A 21,655-nucleotide genomic window follows, 5' to 3' on the forward strand; every position below is an offset into this window, starting at 1 on the left:
CTAATAATCGGGTCAAATCAAATCAATTGGACACCTTCAAACGGTGTCTGGTAAATTAATAATCCGAGTCTGAGACATGGAGATGAGAAGAGACAAAAAGTCAAGCGTGCACCATAAGTCTGACGAGGCTTTCATCAGTGGTGTATAAATACGTGACGAGTAGAATGAGTGTTTGTGGAGGGGTAGAGCAATGCTGCGCTGCAGCGTACCATGGCCTTGGCATTCATGGGTGTGATACATCAGTAGGAAGATTGGAGCCTTCCTACTGTCCCGATTTGGGGTCCACCGGGGAGCCGTGAATGCCAACGACATGTAGCGCAGGAGCAGCGGACGCACTAGTCCTCCTTTTTGTAACCTTCACATAAAACGCCTTTTTTAATCCTTGCTCATCTAAAAAAAAACATTCCATCATTTCTTTTGGTCCGATCGTCAAGCTGGTCGGCGCTGATGCAAGCAAGAAGGCCCGGGTTCGAATCCCACTGCGGGCCCTTGTGTCTGGAGTTTGCATCTTCTCCCTGTGTCTGCGTGGCTTTCCTCCCACCGTCAACAGACGCGCTCGTTTGGTTAATTGCTGATTTTAAATGCGGCGGCTGCAGGAACCAACATGCGATGGTATGATGCAGTGCACCTAGTGTCTTTGTCATTTATTAATTTTAGTATTATTTGTTTATATAGACAGACAGTGCAAATATGTTTGAATGAATAACTGCTGCATAAATAAGCAGTGTAAAAGCCTGCTTACTGACATCTCCTGGACTCTTTCATGCTTCTGTCTTAAAAGACACAAGATAGATTGATTACGTGCAGTCAGCACCAGTAGCATGCCTTCTTCAACACCTTTACCGAGTTGCGCTCTGCAGGTGCTTTGGCTGAACGAAGCTTCCGCTCAACCTTTGAAGCGCCTCTCCATCTTTGTCCCAGCCGGTTGGAAGCGCCGATCTTTGGGTCCTCGGCCAATAGCCTGGAGCAGGTAGTTTGCCTTTGGTGGCTGAGCGTCCTTGGCGGCGTGGGTAGGGCTCCATACCACGTGAGGAGACGTGATGTTGAAACAAAACATGATCAAATGAAACAGCGCGATGGCTCACGTTAACGGCTAACACTGAAACCAAAGAGCGCGGCGGCATCTGAGATTACAAGAAATGTAATTTAGCACATGGTGTAACGGATGTGGCGAGGGCACAGAGGAAGACACCATCCAAGGGGCGGTTTTGCAGCATTTATTCGCCTGCACAAGACATGGACACATACATCGTCTTCAGCTTGTTCTTTCTGCCACTAACAAACACTTGCCGGTAGTTTGTAAATGAATCACGTGGAGCACAAAAGCCAAATCTGAAGGTCAAAATGACAAGTGATACAAAATGACTCTAAAGTCATCAGCTAGCTAAGGGTAAACAATCGGAAACACTGCACCCTCCTAAACCGTCTTGGATAAACCTGAGCACGTGGCCATTTTGAAACGTAGACACAACAGCCCCGGTGACAGCATGGAGCTGATCTGAAGATCCAAAGGGTCACGGCACCAGTCTGGCGGATGTGGTGAGGGCGCAGAGAAAGACGCCATCCAAAGGGAGGTTCTCCAGCATGCACTTGCCTGCAGAAGACATAGACACATACATTGTCTTCAAATTGCTCTTTCTGTACCCCTGCTCCCTTAGCAAAGCCTCAAAGCACATTCTAAGTTCATCATTTGTCTTCTAAATAAAAATATATATTGTAGCACAAAAATACATTTGACATTACATTGGATATTCAGCTCAAGGAACCCTTGGCGAGCTATTTATGAATGACAAAACTGACTGGGAACCCCATTAATTCTAATTAGTGACAAATCTCAAACGCACGGTAAAACAGCGACACCTGGTGGCTACAGGAAAAATAAATCAATCAGTAAAACACGAACAGAAATGCATGGAGTGGGGAAAACTAAAGGGAGACAGCGGAAATTCAAACCATTTAACAAAGGAAAACGCATACCTGCAGAAGCCACAGGGATATACATGGTCTTCAGATTGTTCTTGCTGTACCTCTGCTCCTGAAATACAAAATACGAGTTTGCATTAGCATTAGCTACTTTAGCCAGGTGACATATCCTGCGCTAGCATAAATCGCGCTGTGCTGAAAAAGTTAGACTCCAAACCTCCAGAAAACTCATATCAGTGCTCATAAACAACACATAATGACTAGTGATGGCCGTCTGACACCCGAGGCTCCGACACATGCGCCGTAGCTCATGAAGCAATTGACCTTTGGCTAAGCCCCGCCCTAGAATGTAGATTGACCAATCAAAGCCAAGAGAGCTCCCACAGGGGTCCGACACTTTTTCCACAGCGCTCCATTGACTTCAACGCAGGCGTCTCATGTTTTCGGTCTCGGCAGGCTATACTGTCGGTATATATACAGCATCCAGGGTATGGATAAGCCCAATGATGTGCGCGCAAAACCCTGTGGAGCTAACCAAAACATCACCGTTACAGCTTAAGTTGCATAGTTGTTGATACGCTAGCACACGCTAAAGAAATACAACGTTATACGTGCGTAACGTTAGTCCGTTTGCTTCGTAATAACGATTATAGAAGTGAATAGAGACGTACCCAGCTTTGCATGAACAGTGTTGCTCCTTGATATTGATACCAGAGCCTTATAGATAACCAGAAAACCCGAGCCCAGAAGAGAATGTCGGACGTAGCAACAGTAACTAAGGGGGGCGGGGCTTAGCCAAAGGTCAATTGTATCGAACCACTGTGCCGAGGCGTGGTTCGGTCACGTGACTAGTGACGTTTGAAGCACTTGAGTGACGTTCGAAGCAGTTCAAGTGCTTCGAATGCTTCAGCGGCAAACGAATCACTGAGGGCTTTGGTTTGTCATGTGAATCACCTGGTGGGATCGAGTGTGTTTCGGGATATCTCGGATACCCTATCCCTATTTAGTGATGCTCATTTGAATGTTTCTTTGCAGAGTAGGTTGGTTCGTTGCTGTAGTTGGAGTTAGTTGCGTATATTGTGGAGATAGATCGTAAGATTCCGAGAGAAATAGATGAATTACATGATAACACTAGATTGATAGATAGACATAGTTACATAGATAGTCATAAATAGCGTTATATATAGATAAGACAGAGAGAGAGAGATACAGATAAGATACAGATATATAGTCAGAAGTATGTGTATAGTTTTGGTTGGGACAAATCACGTGTTTTGTGACGTATGAACCATTTCACTGCTTCATTCAGAAACCCTGACACTGGTTTGGTTGTCTCGGCTCTTCGGGAGAGATGAGATGAACAAATAATGAGTCAAGAAAGATTTGGTTTGACACTGTTGCATTCAGTACAACTATTCTCTAACACTACTAAACCCATGACACCAAGAGCAAAAGAAAATAGTTGATGTAAGCGCTGAAACATAAACATTAGTGCAAATTAGCGAAGGTTCATAGAGTGTAGTAGTGACGTAATCAAAATGGTCCAACGACAACAGAGCAGCACTAATAGGGTTAGTGGTACACTGTGAAATCACCGCCCTTTCGTTAACGAAGCAAGGGTTCGATTCCCATTTTTTCATTTTTTTATTTTATTTTTTATAGACATATAGTCATAAGTGCGTGTATAGTTTTGGTTCGGACAAATCACGTGTTTTGTGACGTATGAACCATTTCACTGCTTCATTCAGAAACCCTGTCACTGGTTTGGTTGTCTCGGTTCTTCGGGAGAGATGAGTCTTCGAAGCAAATAATGACTGAGTCAAGAGAGATTTGATTTGACAGTGTTGCATTCAGTACAAATATTCTCTAACACTACTAAACCATGATACCAAGAGCAAATGAAAATAGCTGACGTAAGCGCTGAAACATAAACATTAGTGTAAGTTAGCAAAGGTTCATAGAGTGTAGTAGTGACGTAATCAAGATGGTCCACTGACAATGGTGCTTCACTGATGAGGTTCGTGGTACACTGTGAAAGCACTGGTCTTTCGTTAGCAAAACAAGGGTTCGATTCCCATTTGTTCTTTATTATTTATTTTATTGTTATATATATATAATTTTATTATAATAAACTTTGAACCACATATCCATGTAATGTAGTCGAATAGGAATGTGCATGGCAAATCAAGTACCATACAAGCATGAAACAGTATGACACGTCTCCATTGCACTACATTTTATTGTCCACTAGATGTCCTAATAGAGCACTGTGTCATTGAAGCTTCGAGTAATGAACCTTTTTTTGAACCACGTGTCGAGGCTTCAACAAAGCCTCGACTGGCCATCACTAATAATGACTGGCTAATGCCACGGCGCTACACGTAATCGCTTTACATCCAAATTTATATCATAAATGGCTGAATTTACAGAGAAAATCCCTAAATAGCACAGCAGCTAGCTTTCCACACCACTTACCGTTGGCAAGCCTCAAAGCACAGTGCTGGCTGACGGCAAACCGGAAGGAGCTACGGAAACGTGAGAGGTACACAACAGGCAATACGCAGGACGGACATTTCTACCGGAAATTAGAAAAGTAAATAAAGTCCAGCTGACATATGGGAATATATTTTACAGATGTGACATGCGAATTCTAAAATAAAAACACTCCCGCGCAGTATCTTTGAGCAGTTACCCATAATTCCAAGCGACAACTGAAGCCCCCCCCCCCCCGCAAGATAATAATCGGGTCAAATAAAATCAATTGGACACCTTCAAACGGTGTCTGGTAAGTTAATAATCCGAGTCTGAGACATGGAGATGAGCAGAGACAAAAAGTCAAGCGTGCACCATAAGTCTGACGAGAATTTCATCAGTGGTGTATAAATACGTGACGAGTAGAATGAGTGTTTGTGGAGGGGTAGAGCAATGCTGCGCTGCAGTGTACTATGGCCTTGGCATTCATGGGTGCGACACATCAGTAGGAAGATTGGAGCCTTCCTACTGTCCCGATTTGGGGTCCACCGGGGAGCCGTGAATGCCAACGACATGTAGCGCAGGAGCAGCGGACGCACTAGTCCTCCTTCTTGTAACTTTCACATAAAACGCCTTTTTTAACCCTTGCTCTACAAACAAAAACATTCCATCATTTCTTTTGGTCTGATCGTGAAGCTGGTCGGCGCTGATGCAAGCAAGAAGGCCCGGGTTCGAATCCCACTGCGGGCATTTGCGTCTGGAGTTTGCATGTTCTTGAAGCGAATTATTCCAAGCTGATAACCCATCCACAGAACATACTACGCATTATTGCATTATTATTATTTAGCAGTTAGAATCAACAAGATATATTCTAAAAAAAAATCTTTCTATCTATCCAATTTTTAAAGAAAAAAATAACTTAACACTATATGTGAAGGGGTGTCTGGAAAGTCCCTACCTATCATTAATTCTCTCATGTGCAATATCCATACTTACAACTTCTATTGTTGTATTGTATATAATTTATTATTTTTGTGTTTATTTAATGTTTTTTTTACCTTTTGTGTGCACTGTATGCCGCTGCAACACTGCTGCAAAATATCGTATCGTATCTTAAAACATCGCAGTGCCACATTTTTTTTTAATTTAATTCTTTTACCACATTTTCATCTGTTAGTACCTCGTCCATTACGTTTGTGCATTGCATTGTGAACAGTGTGCACACACTCAAAAAAAATGCACTGCATTTTGCAGGGCTGTCAATAGATTAAAATATCTAATCACGATTAATCGCGCGGTTTCCTTAGTTAACTGCCATTAAAGCACAATTAACATAAATTAATCACAGTTTTTAAAACCTATTTTTTAAAAAACAACCTTAAAGAGATATTGTTCAAGTTTTTATTTTTTTATTACTATCATCATCATGATGGGCGAACAAATATACTTGCTTAATGCAACTGTGTGTTAAATACTATTGCAACAATCCAAAACAATGATGCCATCAGACTCAGAATCAGAATACTTTATTAACCCTTCAAGGAAATTGCCATCACTGTGGAAAGTCTGGAGCCTATCCCAGCTTTCATTGGGCGAGAGGTGGAGTACACTCTGGACACCTCACCTCTCTATCGCAGGCTCCAATCGCCGCATGAACCTCTAGAGGAGAAGCGGTTACAGATAATGAAAGAATGAACAATGAATGAATGTTGAAGGCCAGTCACTTGTCGAGTTCTTAAGATGCCTCTGTTGCAAAAAACAGCCCGGTTAACCTTTGGAGAAGGGGAGGAGGGCTCTCTCTTCTCAGCTGGGTGGTTGATCAGCAAGTTTTTCAGGAATGTAAAAGTTTGACCTGATGGTTTATATCTGGGTGGAATAAATAAATTCCTTTCAAGCTTTGTCGGTCTTTTAAACAATGTTCTTTATTGAAACTCAGTGTTGTCTATAAAGTTCGGGATACAGCTTCTTTTTTTCTTTTTCCTGTACATTTTACACTTTATTAGGGAGAACCACTTGGCCGCTGGCAGAACCACTTTGTCAAAAAAGTTTTGAGGGTCTGTAGATGCATATATCTTAGCAGATCATTTTATTTAAGTTGGTGATCAGAGCGATTTGAATCAAGCTGAAAAACTATTGTACATCTGAACGTGGTTATTAAGGAGCCGTCATCAACTCACCTGTTTCCCTACTGTAACAAATCAAACTGTCTGCTGTGAAAAAATGACCTAGCCTGTTTATCTAGCCGCGGATTTGTCACATTACATACAGTGAGTGATAAAACATGGAACTCAGGAAATCAAAGATTTTGACAGCTACAGCTTCATATTCATATTGATCCAATGAATCGTTTGGGAAGCTCCATCTATTACCCTGTAAATGTAGCACTCAATACGAAATACTTATACTGTCAACATGTTAATGTGCCTACTGGGGCCTCTTAGTGACTGGGAACATTCATCTATTTAACGGCACAGCGTTGATGTAGCACAACTGTGGCTCAATTCACAAATAATGCACAGAAAACCAGTGATACGTAAAAACCCAGCTTGGGCTTAGTACACATTAGGCTAAACTCTCTCAGAAATGAATGCAACGTGGAGGAAATTGCATATCAGCGTTGCTCTGAGACGATTATTACAATTTGCAGGATTAAGAAGATGCTGGGTGTGTAGCCTCGCTAATTGCCGTATAAATGCTGATTCAAGGGCCTCTCACTTTAAGTGTCGGCTTTTACTCCACATTAACATAATGAGGGAAAACGGTCCGCTGTAAAGGCAATAAAAGAATGACTTCACTTTTGAGCTTTCTCTCGCTGCAGCTCATGTCGCAAAAACGGCCGTGATGAATCGGCAATGAGGGCTTAAATAATACCTGAGCCCCGTCTAAACACGGTGGGCTGCGGGTCACATCTGCTTAATCGGCGGGAGGCCTCCCACTCCATCACTCGCCGCGTCATTTCGAAGCCTCGTTTTTAAAATCGGCGTAACCTGGAGATGGGTAAATAGAAAGAAAATGCACCAAGACGTTTCTCTCAACCTGGCAACCCCACAGTACTCATGGCTTAACTGCTGCTCTTTGTAAATGTTGTGCATAGAAGGTAATTCCTGACACACTTATTTGCTTGATCCAGAGATCTAAATGCAGAGTATTATTCACCAGCCCCTACACACCGATATGATATTAATTAACCAAACATTACCGGTTTCTGCTCTGACCTCCAGCAGGCGTGAGTGCATTAGTGGGTTGAAAGGTGTGAGCTCGAGAGAGATGCGGAGTGACAGATAAGAGGCCAGTAGTGGCTCCTGACTGAGAAGATGGACTGTTATGGCCCCATTGATCCGAATCTCTCACAGGGAGCCCATATCCGATCGATACCAAGAGAAGTGGGCAATGGCGCTCTCGGCTGCTCGGGCCGCCGCGCCAGCAATGATCTGCCCGCTTCTGCCTCTGCGTGTCTCTTGTTTCTCACTTTCAACACTTTCCTGCCACCCACCTGATTCCCCTCCGCTTCTCGCACAAGCAAATATTGTTACTTTTGCTCGGCTCTTGTTAACCTGCTGTGAGAAAACAACAATTTTCAACAATGTTTCGGGCGCTGTAATTATTGGTGGCGCTGCCTTCCACCGCAGCACCTTTACACCAAATCACCTTTCCTGTTTTGCCATGATTGCTGGACACTCTTTTTATAGACTGGGTGTTCTTGTTTGTGTGCAGGAGAAACAAGGCATGCTGGTAAGCTACAAAAACCTGTCATACTTCATCCCTGATTGGAAAAACTAATGGGAATTATCTTGACGAAGGTCCACAACACCCTTTATAAGGCGACCAAGCTTCCTGAGTGAGTGTGGGCACAAGGGAAGAAAATGTGAACGTGTGTTTTTCTGTTACATTTCGAGCGACTCTGAATAAGCGCGAAATCTTCGTGTGGGTGAGAGAGACAGACATGTTGATGCAAGTGTGTGTATGTGAAGTGAGGTGTGAATGAGAGTGTCCAGGGGACCTGCAACACCGTCATCTCCTCTCAGGAACCCCTTGTACGGGCGGAAGACGCTGCTGAATTGAGGATGGGCAGCCGTCTTTTGCTTGTGTGTGTGGCCGAGGATTTTTTATTTTTTTCACACCTTTTGTCTCAGGTGGGATGTGGGAATGAGATGGTGGCTCGCAGTCGGCCGCAGACAAGCAGATGGAGAACAAATCAATAAGAAAAAAAAAAAAGGAGCAAAGCAGGAAAATGAGGGGGCAAAGAAAGGATGGAAAACAATTTGGGTTGCTACCGCGGAGAAGCCAGTCTGGAAAATCCCTCCTGTCTTTGTGCCACACCAGCGCTCATATTAGAGTAATGTACAACCGTTTCGAGGACAGTCAGTCATACTGTGACACAGCAGATTACCTGATAGGGGCTTAGAAGAACAGCTTGGCTCGGTGATGTTTTGGCAGGAGCGGTAGCAGGAGATAACTTTTAAATCTTCGCAGATGAAGGGAACATCGGTGACATCGGTGACCTTTATTTTTCCCCCGTGGAAAGTAGACTGCCAAGACTACGCTACTCTTTAATCTCTGGATTTCTGCCCTTTCACTGGCGAATCAGTTGAGTTTTGAATGTAATCCTCAGGAATTAGTGTTAAGTTGTGAAACAGTCCACACAAACACAACAGACATTATTATAAAGTACTGTGGCAATTAATTATTAATACATTCCTCCAAAGTTGGATGTAGACAACTTTTGTACATGAATTTATTTAATATACTATTCTAATGGGGAATATCAACAATAAAATACTTGGAATGATGATGGGACACGTATATTATAGCTGGAGGTTTGCTTGAACGGTGTCGCTAAAGCTGGAGTGAGGCACTCAGTTATGCTCAAGATCTTGCTAAATGTGTTTGTACAGTGCTGTTATTTAAACATTAATTAATCAGCACCGGCTAAATTTCTCTCTTTTGCAATACAGTATACTGTACCGGACTCTGTGGTGACATTCCCACGCAGGTGCAAAGGTAGCGATGCACATTGCATAAACCCTCATTGATTGGTTGGCAGGAGGTGAACAGGGCAGCAAACCACTGCAAGAGAGTAAGCTACAGCAACTCAAAGTATAGCCAGGTTAGGAAGAATTTGTATTGCTCCAGATAAAAAGGAAACACAACAACACAGTATATGATGCAGCTCTGTAAATCTGAACTGAGGTTTGTCTTTTTGTTTGTCCAATTGGGGCATTAGTTGTTATAAAAAAGCTGAGCAACACAAGTCCAATAGTCACTCTGTTAGCTCTGTTTGGGTCTCCTCCAACTCCAAAACGGATTTGTTGATTGTTGCAGCTTTAATTTAAAGTGACCGCACACCAGTATGACGCATTAAGGTTAGTTTACTCATGTACGAGAAGGTACTCTTAACCCTGTTTTTTTTTATTTCCATACAGCCGGAGGACTCACAACAGACAGATACAGTGGTATTGCTAGATTATCCCTTTACACTTTCAATATAAGAATCTTTTGAAGTTGTGATTCATTATTTCTGTGTCTTGTTACCACTCATGCTGTCATGACCGATATCTTCATAATTGTTCACTCATGGTGGCCTGAGTGACCCCACATCACTGCCAAGGATATGGAGTCACTTGGGTGGTTTTGGAAGACGCTGTTAAAAGTACATGGTCTATAAAGTGCCGGTTTAGTATGACACCATGAAGTAATTTGTAGCTGACTAGGAGGTTTTCTGAGCATAGACATTACCAGAAAAAGACTCCTTGATGGTTTTGTTATGATATATTATGGCAATTAAATCAATTTAATTCATTTACTGATAAATGATGATTTTAATGTATTACCACTGTGTTTGGAAATTTTAAATGATTAGTTACCAAATTCTGATTTCCATACTTGAAACTTGTTGCCTTGCGGGATCAAGAAAGACACACGATCCGGATTGTGTTCGGAATGAGCACAGCTTGAAATACCACTCCATCTCGGCAGAGAACTTTTGATGTCTGATGTTCTTTAATGAAACATCTCGCTCACATCAGAGCAGCCTATTAAATTCCACCCATACTGGGAGACCGAGAACGTGCGAAAGAGAGAGATTAAGAAAGCCAGAGCAGGGGGACGCTGACCTTTGTGTGTGCGAGAAGGAGAAAAGGAAGGGATGAAACATCACTGACGTCAAGCTTACCATGAAGATCAAGAAAAGGACAGAAAAGGAATCTCAGCTCAAAGGCACTTTATTAAGGAATTTCATAAAAATAAATCAACTAACATCACAGCTTATTTATGTAGTGTTTACAGAAAGCACAACAACATCGGATAAAACCTGAAATTAAAATTTTCAATTTTCTTCAAATTAAATCCTTAGTGTTCAATAGGGGTGTGAATTTCAAGTGCCCACGCACACAGAGAGGTACAAAGTAAGGAGTTGGTGTGACAATCTGATAATTAGCCTTCACCTTACTGATAAAAGTAGAGGGCATGGAGAGAAGCTAGTTCTTCCTAGCTTATTAGGTAGGAACCATGCCAAATGACCTAATTAGTTTTAAAATGTTTGGTTCAATCATTGTGGTGCTTTTTACTTTTTCACAGTGGTTTTAGTTCTCACTTCTTAATCTTTTAGCACTCTGGCTGGCTAATGCTAATAGCTAGAAGCCATTGTTTTAATAATGTGGAGAATGTCTATAGTTGGCATAAGTGTTAGCAAGCTAAACTAGTTGCAACTAGCTTCTTTCAAGTAGAGGACGTGGTAAGAAGCTAGCTTTCCGAGCTTGCAAGCTTCTTACCCCCGAGCTTTAGAAACAAACCGAACTTTGCATTTTTGTTTCATTGACTGTAAAAGCAAGACTAAGTTGGGTTATAATCACACCAAAGGACCGAATCATTGTGTTGCTTTTATTTAGCTTATAGCAAACTAAATTAGCTGCAACTAGCTTCTTTCATATGTACACAGGGGGAAGCTAGTTTGCGTCACATGATATTGCAGCTGTTTGGAAGCTAACAAACATCTATTTTCTTTGGCAACACTTAAAGGAACTTGGACTCTGTAAAGAAACATCACACGTTGAAAAAAAAGTGAGTGCTGAAGAAGAAATGTAGACATCCAGAGTCCGTATTGTCAGTTCCAGAAGATGTAGAGAAGACAGCAAAATTTTGTGGTTCAACAGTTAAGGAGTGTGTGTGTTTATGTGAGGGCTTTTGAGGCAGGAAAACGCTGAGTGTGTGCTTTTCTTGGCTGGGAGAACATCTGCAAAATGACAGTCATGAGGTTAATTGTGATGCAGCTAAGACATTACACTGGCACCTTCACAAACTCTCCAATGACTGCGGAAAACACACGTTACCTCTGCACACATACACTCAAACCCACAATCAATGTGTTATTACTATGCCTGCAGTCTAATTTAGCATAATCACTGTAGGAGCACCACAAAGGATGGCAGCAAAAATAATGGCTGCTGTGTTCCTTGACCTTGCTCCAGTGACATCAAGACCAGCTTGACCTACTACTAAAAAGAGCTAAATGAGGCTAATTTCATAGCGGAGCAATAGTTTATCTCTAACAACGTTAACAATGCCTAATTCTGGCGAATCCCAAGTGATGTTTAAACTAACTGTTTTTTCTTTTTAGCCAGAGAGGAGCAGGGCTCAGAGCCACAGGTGCAGCACAGCAGTGCTGAGACGCACCAAATCACTTAGCAACCACTTTGCCTTATCACCCAGCAGCCACCAGGGTCCTGTTAGTGTATTAGCAGGGTATTCAGCTCTTTTTATTAGTGTCCCTGGCTCATATCTGCTTTCACCTGGGTCACAGATTAAATGATTTTTTCTCCTCCAAAATGTGAAGATCAGATTGCATGAGTTTTTTTTAAAAAAAGAGTATTTTAAAAAGTGTTTATCAGTGCACTTCACATTTTTTCTTCATTCTGGTAACACAGCTTCATCTCTCTGGCTGTCGCTCCGTGCTGCACAGGGAGAAATCCTATTTACGTAGCCCTTCATGGCGGTATAAATACCATTACTGATCGTTGGTGACTGAGTCCGGCAGTGTTTTATCTGGCTGTGTGGACTCCAAGGCTGCTTTAGATCCTCTGAGCTTAAACATCTCCATTTCCCAAAAAGTATACATGAAGAAACTGAATATGGGTTTGAATATGTGCTAGTAGCTGTTGCATATCATATCTCGGCTTACTTAAGCTCCACGAGGTAATTTTCGCACATAAGAACCCCAAATGGCAGAGAGGAGATAGCTGCAGTCTTCAGTCACAGATTTAAATGTTCCTCATTCTTAACGGTGGGCTGTGGCCGCTTCACGTCTTCATTCTGGGAATATTTTCATCATGCATTTGAGTATTATTCCATCACTTCTTGTGCATAGATAGGACGTCTAACTGTAAGCTTCATATAGGCAGACGCTAAGCAGGCACTGGGATGCCAAAGTTTGGGATTTAAACTGATATGATGATTGTATTTTTCCAGGAAAAGTTTGCCAAGTGCAACTGTATGTGTGTGCGTGTGTGTGTTTTTTTTTTTCTTCTTTTTTCTAGCAGCTAAATGTCTTTGCTCTCAGTCCACAGTCAAGCCAGCATTTGGCTCCAGGGCCCTTGGTGTACAAGGGTCTTCAAACGCACATTGCTCCTGCTCCTGCTGCTGCGGCTGCTGCTGCTGCTGCTGCTCCTCGATACCTCGGGCAAACAGCCTGATCAACTGGCACTGGACACTGCAGAGGGATAACACACACAGACACGCACAATGCATCATTTAGCCTGAATAACAAACCATCAACGTAATGACTATGCTCATTTCAGTGAGACTTTACTGTCCATGTGGCAGATGTAAACGCAGTAGAATGCCACCCCAGTGTGCAGAATTAGCATGTAGTCTTTGTGGGGTAAAAAGACCTTTGTGTATAGGCACCCTATAACAGATGTAATATTACAGATGGATAGATAATATGAACAGAAAGAAAAACAGTAAGATGGATATTATAAAGTATGGCCTAAATTGCTGCCTGTACACCACCTGTGTATTTACTGGAAAACCTATTGTTTACTTGTAGTAGTTTATGTAATTTATTTCCAGAATGCTTTTCGTACACTAAACAAAAATACCGAAAGTACAGAAGCTCCAAAATAAAGTATATTTGGGTTATAATCACACTTGTTCAGCTCTTTTGGTGCCTCGGGCTTACTTTGTCCAAAGGTGTAGTCCTCGGTTCTCACTCTTTCGTTTCGTTTCGCCTGGGCTATTGCCATTAATTATCCTAGTGGCACTCTGGCTGGCTCACTCCAAGAACGATTAGCGGCAAGGAGGAGGCAATAAAAGGACGGACTTCTGCTTTAATTAAAGGGGAGTAGCCTTTTAACATGGGGAGGGCCGTTAAATTAGCAACATTACAGCGCCATGCATCATTGGCTAAGTACAATGGAGCATGAAATAAATGATGCGTCAAGCAGTGCCACACCGGCAGCATAGAGATCTGATAGTGGGGAACGCTGAAGTGTGGACAGGGCCAGAATAATGAAGGGGGCTATTTCCAACGAGTTGCCAAGATTTTACAGCAGGGAACAGTGAAAGACTCTCCCGACTGGAGACTATTGGACACTAGCGGCTCTAATGGCACCGCTACTCTCATTTCTGTCTGGCCACACAGACAAACTTCTTTATTAGCAGCTAATGCCAAGCATAGAGATAACTTGATTTCCTTTATATTGATTCATATACTGACCAGTGTTGATCATTAAATCTTTTATCTTCATTTTACTATTTGCAAATTGCGCTGTCTCAGTTTAAGAGGAAGATAAATCTGTGGCAAAAACCGAAATGCATATTTGCATTTTGGACATGTTTGCATTATGTTGCAGTAGACTCAGGTGCTGTTATGTTACATGTCATACCTCTGGCTCCAAAATGCCAACATGCTAATAAGTTTGAACAAGCAAAGCCACCATAATGAAGGTGCTTCCTAACAGCAGCATTGCAGGAACCAGTACATTTCTTGTCAGGTTTGTTACCATGTTCATCATCTTAGCTAATTTGTGGTAATTAGCAAACATTAGCATGCTGGCATGACCAACTAAGGTTCATGGTGATGTCTTAACTTTGCGAAGACCACTGGCTAAAATCCAGGGATCACTAAAGCCGTTGGAGTTAATCCTCTGAGGGAAACGAACATCCGAACAGAACTTCATAGCAATCTATTCGATGATAAGTATGTTAAGATTTCAAAACCAGAACTGTCAATCAAAAGTTCACCAAGGTAGCTAGGCTTCATCCAATGGGGGCCGTGAATGTATGCATCAAATTTCATGGCCAATCCATTCAGGAGTTAACAGGATATTGCAGTCTGGATCAAAGTGATGGCTAAAAGTTGCACATATAAGTTTGACTTCAGTGCACAGTGAATACTGATATGTCTGGCATACAGAACATAATCTGTTCCTGCTTAGCTTAAATTGCTCCAAATGTTCCTGAGTATCGTGTCTTAAAGCCCAAGATTGAAGCTTAATACCCAAAAGGAAAGCCTTTACCATGAATATCCGACCGTGGTGATGCAATAGCTATGAGCTGTGCTAGTATTCCAATACTTCTTCCATTATACTGCTTCTGCAATATTACGTGCTTCAAATCAAAGCCATTTTCCCGTCCTCGTCTATGCTGAGTGAGATCTGATCTGTCTTTATCGGCACAAAATGTTCATTTTCAGTCACAGGCTTCATAAAACAGAAAAAAAAATGATTGAACCGTGGCCCTTTTCAGCAGACAAAAATGATTGTTTCCGTTTAAAAGCATTATGAAGTCATCTATATGGCCAACACATTCATCATAACTGCTAGATAACAGTGCATTTGATTTTTTTATTTCAGTGTTGGCTTGCCATGGTTGTGCATTTCATTTCCACCTCGACTTTTAGTTTTCAGTTGAGCAACTTCCTTTCTGTTTTTCTAACAAACCGTGGAAAAGCATGGGCTAACTTCCTTGAAATAACAGTTGGTGTTTGGAGTTCTTGTCCATGCAAAGGTGCCTCTGTTGGTTACCTGACTTGAATGGCAGTGTGAGGCAGGATCTCGCCGTCGCAGGTCCAGCTGCTGTGGGCGGTGCTGTAGTTGCAGGCTGTCTGGGCGGAGCATATCGTCCTGAAGCCTGACTTCTTTGGGGGCTCGCTAAGGTCTTCCAGCGAAGCCACCTCGTGGTGCCGCGGCTGAAAGCGAAACTTCTTCACCCGGTGGACCTCCACGAATGAGTGGTCAAACTGGGGACGGGAGGCAGAGGTGGATTAGCAATAGATGAAAGAGGAGGAGGAGGAGGAGGAGGAGAGATGGACGAGGGGGTGGATGAAGGAACAGATGTTCCCGCAGATGGAGCAGAGGGTTAAGATTCTACACTCCTGAATCACTTGAGTTTATTTTCAAAATGAGCAGCACGCTGAGAGGGGAACACAGGAGTTAATGATTGTTTTGTGCTCAACCTAGCAGTTTTTGGAAGAAAGTGCTCTTGTGCATTTGTGAATCTTTTTCAAGTATCTTTTTTTATGACTCCTCCATGGGTTACGCTAAACATACGTAATAAGTAATAAAATCACACACTGTATGCTGATGAATATAAGCTATGGTATGCTAAATGCTAAATGCTGTGACTTAACTGGGAACATTTCGATTTTTCCCAGTGTACTACCCAATAGAGTACTTTCCCATTCCTTTTTCATTTTAGGTCCATTTCAGGCTCCATTGCAAAGGCACATTATCTATTTTAGAGGTCACCCAGTACTTGGATTTGAACATCCTGAACATAAATTTGCAACCTATTTTCTCTTGTTCTGTGTGAGTACACTATTTCCCGTGTGCAGTTTGTTTTTAGCTCCTGGTGAGTCAGGTAAGAAAAAAAGTTAATTTTTCTTATTGTCTTTTTATGGAATCCTGCTGGTTTTTATAATGAAAACGAAAAACTCCATTTAGGGATATACCTCTTTCTCTCCATTTACACAAAAATACGAAGGCAACCGCAAACAGGAGCAGATGCAAAAGAGAAGGGAGGGGAGAAGGGGTCAGATAACACGGGGTTGAATAAAAATTGTGTGGAGTGAGGAGAAGAAGAGAGAGAGATGAAAAGAAATTATTTTGTCAAAATCCCCTTTCATCTCTCTCGGTGTCGCGGAAAGGTTCAGCTCTGTCCGCCACACTGTTTCCTTCAGCTTCACGGGGTGCCACTTTCTCTCTATTCTATTCTCTTTTCTTCTCATTTTTTTGTCCCTCTTCCTCTCTCTCCCTTCCTTTTCTCCCTTTCTCGCTCTTTTTCATGCTAAAAGTGGAGTGACAGCCATTTATTTCGCATCAGGCCCAGTTTATGAGTGCAGCCACTTTGCATTCATGCTGGACGGTCTGCCTAAAAGGCTTTCTGACAAGGCCATGAATACGCTTAGTGGCTTCTCACTCCTTGTTTCTCTCCGCTTGGCTGGACAGTGATGCTGATATTAACCGAACTCTGATGCAAAGTCCCCACTCGCCCTACTCATATGACTACTTGTCTACCTTTCCGTATTGCAAGTAAAGCAGCAAAGACAGCCTGAAGCTAGAGACGCTCCATGTCACGAATTTCCCCTGCAAATACGGCACCGAGATCTGTTACTAGTAGACAACAATATTAAATATCATCAGTTTTTCTCTGAGATGTCTGACGTTTGAGTATGAGTCACATTTTGTGTCATGCTAGCCTGTGAAGCTGTACTAGAGGATGCTAACTGCAAATGTTTGGCATGTATGGTTTAGTATATGTAGCATTCTACCCAGGAAAACAAGCTAAAGCAAGGGCAACTGCACTTGGATGAGTGGCGAATGAAATTCTTCATGAAGACGTTCCTTCTTCAGTTCTAAATGACTGGTGGAGAATTGGGATTTAAATAGGAAACTGTTTTGATCCTGTCAGTATTCCTTCCCCAAAGTATGGTATTGGTCATTAATGTACCTTAATCACACAAGTTTCTGAAGTGACTGAAGAAGCTATATGGATGAGTGGCGGAACATCTTCAAGAATATCTACAAGTCTAGCCGCCTTTGCTTCAGCTTGTCTTTTGGATAAACTATGACCTGGAAGACTGGGAGCCTTCACAGACATAGCATGCTAACGTTTTCAGCTGACACTGAAGCTCACAAGCATGCCATGTTGCATAAAAAGTGAGGGAACGCAACAAGAAAAGAGAGAAAGTGCTTGCTAATTCACCTTTTAGATACTGAACAGTAATGTATTTTATGTCTTGGTGTTACAAGTTAACCTTACAAAATGACCTATCATGGCTAGCTACACTGTTGGCGAGTTGCTGTTATAGTGTCACTTAAGTGCTCATTGGTGTAATTGGTGACGCTGTCCAATTAAAAATAAACAGGTTAAACAAGAGCATATGATTGATGGACGTGTCACTGAATTGTTGGAGCGCTGAAAAAAATGTTCAAGCTCAACTTTGATATGTAGCGTGTCAGAAGTCAATTTAACGCTTCATATCTCCTGTTGTTCGATTGGCGCTAATGTGAAAGCAGCAGGGTAAAGGCTAATAGAACTGATGTGTACTTGCTCACGTTGATGATGCTAACGAGCACAGGTATCATAGTAACTATTTTAACGTAATGTAGCATGTTAGCTTTCTATCATTCGTTAACTAATACTTAACACTAAGAAGACCTGTGGATGATACTAATGTCATTTGTTCCTGATAACAGCACTGCATTAAAATGAAAACAAAACAACAATCAGATTTTAAGCCACATTAGCAGTTCTATGTTGCTGTTCTTGGGCACAGCGATGCTTTCAACGTGCTAGCATGCTCAGAACAACAATGCTATCATGTTTAGCAGGACATTTAGCAGTCCAGCATCTGAAATTTCAGTTTAACATGCCAACTTTGGCTAATTATTACTAAATGCAAACTACACCCCCAGGGTAATGGGGACATTGTAGTAGGTGTTTGTCATAACAAAGCGAATTTTTCATTTTTTTTGTCAGTGTACTTCTGGGTCAGTTAGGCACCGTAGAAATATCAATCACAGTGGAAAGCACACCAGTCTCATACACCAGCACGCACCCGTGGGAGGTTTATAGAGTTTGATTTTGAGTTTGGCCACGAATATAAAGACATTAAATGTAAAAGTGCTTGGCAGTGGTCTAGGTTTACATATACGTGAGAGACATTTGAAGAGGCTACGAATTCATTAGCAACCATCTGCAGTACTCTGGGCAGCTTAACGGGTACTAATGGATGTAGGCTAAATGCAGAGAACATAGGCTGTGTTGGAGATGGAGAATTGCACAGGAATTAACAAAAGTACATCTTTATTTTTCATATCGTAATTTTATTTCTCTTTTAGTACCATGTATACATGTGTATCTGTACCTGTAACAAATTTCAACAGCATTGAAAAGGCCAATCCGCTAGTGGTGCTAAAGGAAATGTCAGATTATGAGCAGTATCCACAGGATTCACCCTCCCTTCATCTAGATAGCAACATGTCAGTCTGACCCAAAGAAGCAGACCAACCAACTGACCTCATTCAAATTTTTCAATTGTGTCTTTGATGGATACAGTCACATCGCTCTTCTGACTCTCAGCATTGGATTACAGTGTACTGGGGAAATCCTTGGCCTCTACGCTGTAGCATTCCCAGGGAAAAGTGGTCATTTGATTTAGCCTGTGCACATTACATTTAGAGTCAAGTAGAGCAGAAAATATTTCACTCCCCTTGTTAAATTTCACTGTAAAAGCAGCAGCTACTGTTTTAAATAATATCTTGTCCGTTTTTCATTTGCCTTTTTGTCACTGTGTGTTGTCAACTTTAAAGCTGCAAACACATATCGTCATCAAATCAAAGCTGTCGGTGCTGGCTACAGTTTGCTCTTTTGCACTTTCACCAAGGCAGCAACTGATGAAATTACTTACAAGATCCCTCCAAATGGGATAAACTTTCCAAGGTCCTTCCTGAGGTAATAATTACTAATCACCAGACTTCCCCCTGGTAATACGCGTGCTATCCTGTGAGGGCATTAGTCTGGTATCGGCCTGCGCTCCCAAACAGCATATATCCCTGATGCAGCGATTACTGGTGCGCCTCTGGACCAGGGTTGAGGTTATTTATGATACGTGGGAAGGCACAAGGGCTAAGGCATTTGAACTAAAGTGAACCACAGTTAGGAAATTGAGCAGAGTCAGCACAGGGAGGTGCTAGCACAGCAAGTGGGCAAACTCTCCTTCTGCTCCCTCGTTCACAGGCTTAACACGCTCTCATTTTATCACAGATGAGAAGCTCATGGTGTTGAACACCACAGTCTGCAGCAAAGTGATTGACAGAGACCTTTTTTGGTCGCTTCATTCTTGGAAGAGGAGGTTTCTTTTATCCCTGCTGGATCCAAATCACATCAATTTACCTCTCATTTCAATTCAGGAATATTTTGCACAGCTTGCCTCAAACACAACGTTTATTTACAATTTAGGAGTATGAGTATGAGGAAAAAGCATAAATTGCTGTATTCCCTCGGTTAATACAGAATACATCCAAACAGAAAGAGGAATAAATTTACACACAGAGCGGATAAATGTGTATACGCCTACCTGGTCGTCTTTGTTGGTGTGTCGAAGAAGGTGCCTGAAGAAGTCCAGGCGGGAACACTTCCTGACCAGGATCAGGTCTGTGGTACCGTCGGCGAGGTGGGCGGAGGGCGACAGGCCTTCCGGACTCCGGGGACACGCGCAGCTCATGCTGGCTGCATTGATTGCAATGAACTTTCCTTGGATCACATTCCAACTATCTGAAACACAAGAATATGACCACACCTGAAGGTTAATACAGATGACTCATTTAGGTTCACAATTAGATGACGTTAAACCAGAAAGTATCTCACAGCTTTTCACAGCGTTGGAAACAAAACACCATCTAAATCATCCCTTGAAACATTTGAGCATTCATAGCAAAGATATATTTGACTAAAATGGAATCCCAACCATTATATAACTTCCTATCCCTGCACATTTCAGACAATGATGCTGTTAACCCAATTTTTGACAGTAAAAAAACAAAACAAAAAAAAAGGCACTGTCTACAAAATTCTACATAGACTGTACTATTTTTAAAGTGTCAGTAAAAGTGAGCATCACTATCTGTCGTCAAATTAGGTAACAATGTTGTGATTTCAGCTAAGGTCCACCTATGAAATAATATGAAATTAACGATGTCCAGAAATGGGTGTCTGTGGAGACGCTGTTCGGGCCTGCAGTTACCACATAGTGCCACAGGGGTCACCAAGGAGAGCAAAACTAAGATCCTCGCCACTTTTAACACAGCGTACAGTACAGGAATTTATTAAACACTTCAGTTTCATATCTCACAGAAAAAATATGTATCAGGATAACAGAAAATGGATATGTGGACCAAGTATCTGCTCATTCTTTACAGTCTGGCTGGTTAGGAGAAATCCTCTACAACTGTTCACTTGCACTCAGCTAACAGTTTAAATCCACTACAAACAACTTTGTTTGTGGAGGGTGAGATGTTAGCTTGCATGCTGAAAAGTAATTCTGCTGTCCATATGAACTATTTGCCACTCAAACATGATTGGTCAATACTAGTCAGACAACAAAAGGAAATGAGAATGTTGGAAACAAAATCTGGATCCTTTTTCCAGCAGATTTTACATATTCATATGCAGATATCAGTTAATAGAGATTATCCTCTAACTCTAACCTTCCAGATGCCAGCATCTGTCTACTTAAATCAGTTTAAAACACCGTGCTTGACACCGTTTTCAGTATCTTCTCTGCGGTTGCCAACACTGAATCGCTTTGTAATCCACTGCACAAGTGAACCACACTAAAGAGCTGCAAGCTGGCACCACTGTATGCTCCAAATAACTAAAATCACTTTTATTCAAGTTCTCTCAACAACAGGATTAATGTTGACGCGGGGAAATGGTGACTTAGCAGCGAAAGTCAAGTGGAGCCGAACAGTGTTTTGCAAAGAAAAAAATCACTGCCCCGTTGCAGCCGTTCACCTGCAATCCTTCAAAAACACGAGCGGTTATCGATTACTCGCTTTAACGTGCATTTTGGAGCATTTCTGGTTTAGATGACTTCTTCCCCTTCCACTGCGGCATTTTAACAAACCTTGAGCTGCAGTAATGCTGTATTTAACAGCACATCTGATAAGCAAAGGGTTGCTGATTCCTTTCGGCCTGGAGTTTGGCTACTCCAGAAGTGCCGCCGTTAGAGTGAAACAAATAATCAGTGCATCAAAAGGAA

The 21,655-nt window shown here is 42.0% G+C and overlaps 1 protein-coding gene across 1 annotated transcript in view; it reads right to left on the reverse strand.

Moving 5' to 3' along the window:
- Positions 1-10,598: 10,598 nt before the first annotated feature.
- cerk (ceramide kinase) overlaps positions 10,599-21,655 on the reverse strand; it is a 45,145-nt gene continuing 34,088 nt past the window's right edge. The window contains exons 11-13 of the mRNA XM_084573229.1: positions 19,973-20,169; positions 15,417-15,631; positions 10,599-13,099 (exon numbers count right to left, since the gene is read on the reverse strand). Coding sequence (XP_084429355.1) covers positions 12,946-13,099; positions 15,417-15,631; positions 19,973-20,169 — 566 coding nt within the window. The 3' untranslated portion in view covers positions 10,599-12,945. The remainder of the gene's footprint in view (positions 13,100-15,416; positions 15,632-19,972; positions 20,170-21,655) is intronic.

Source organism: Chelon labrosus (assembly GCF_963514085.1).
Source record: "Chelon labrosus genome assembly, chromosome: 23".
NCBI classification, from domain to species: Eukaryota; Metazoa; Chordata; class Actinopteri; order Mugiliformes; family Mugilidae; genus Chelon; species Chelon labrosus.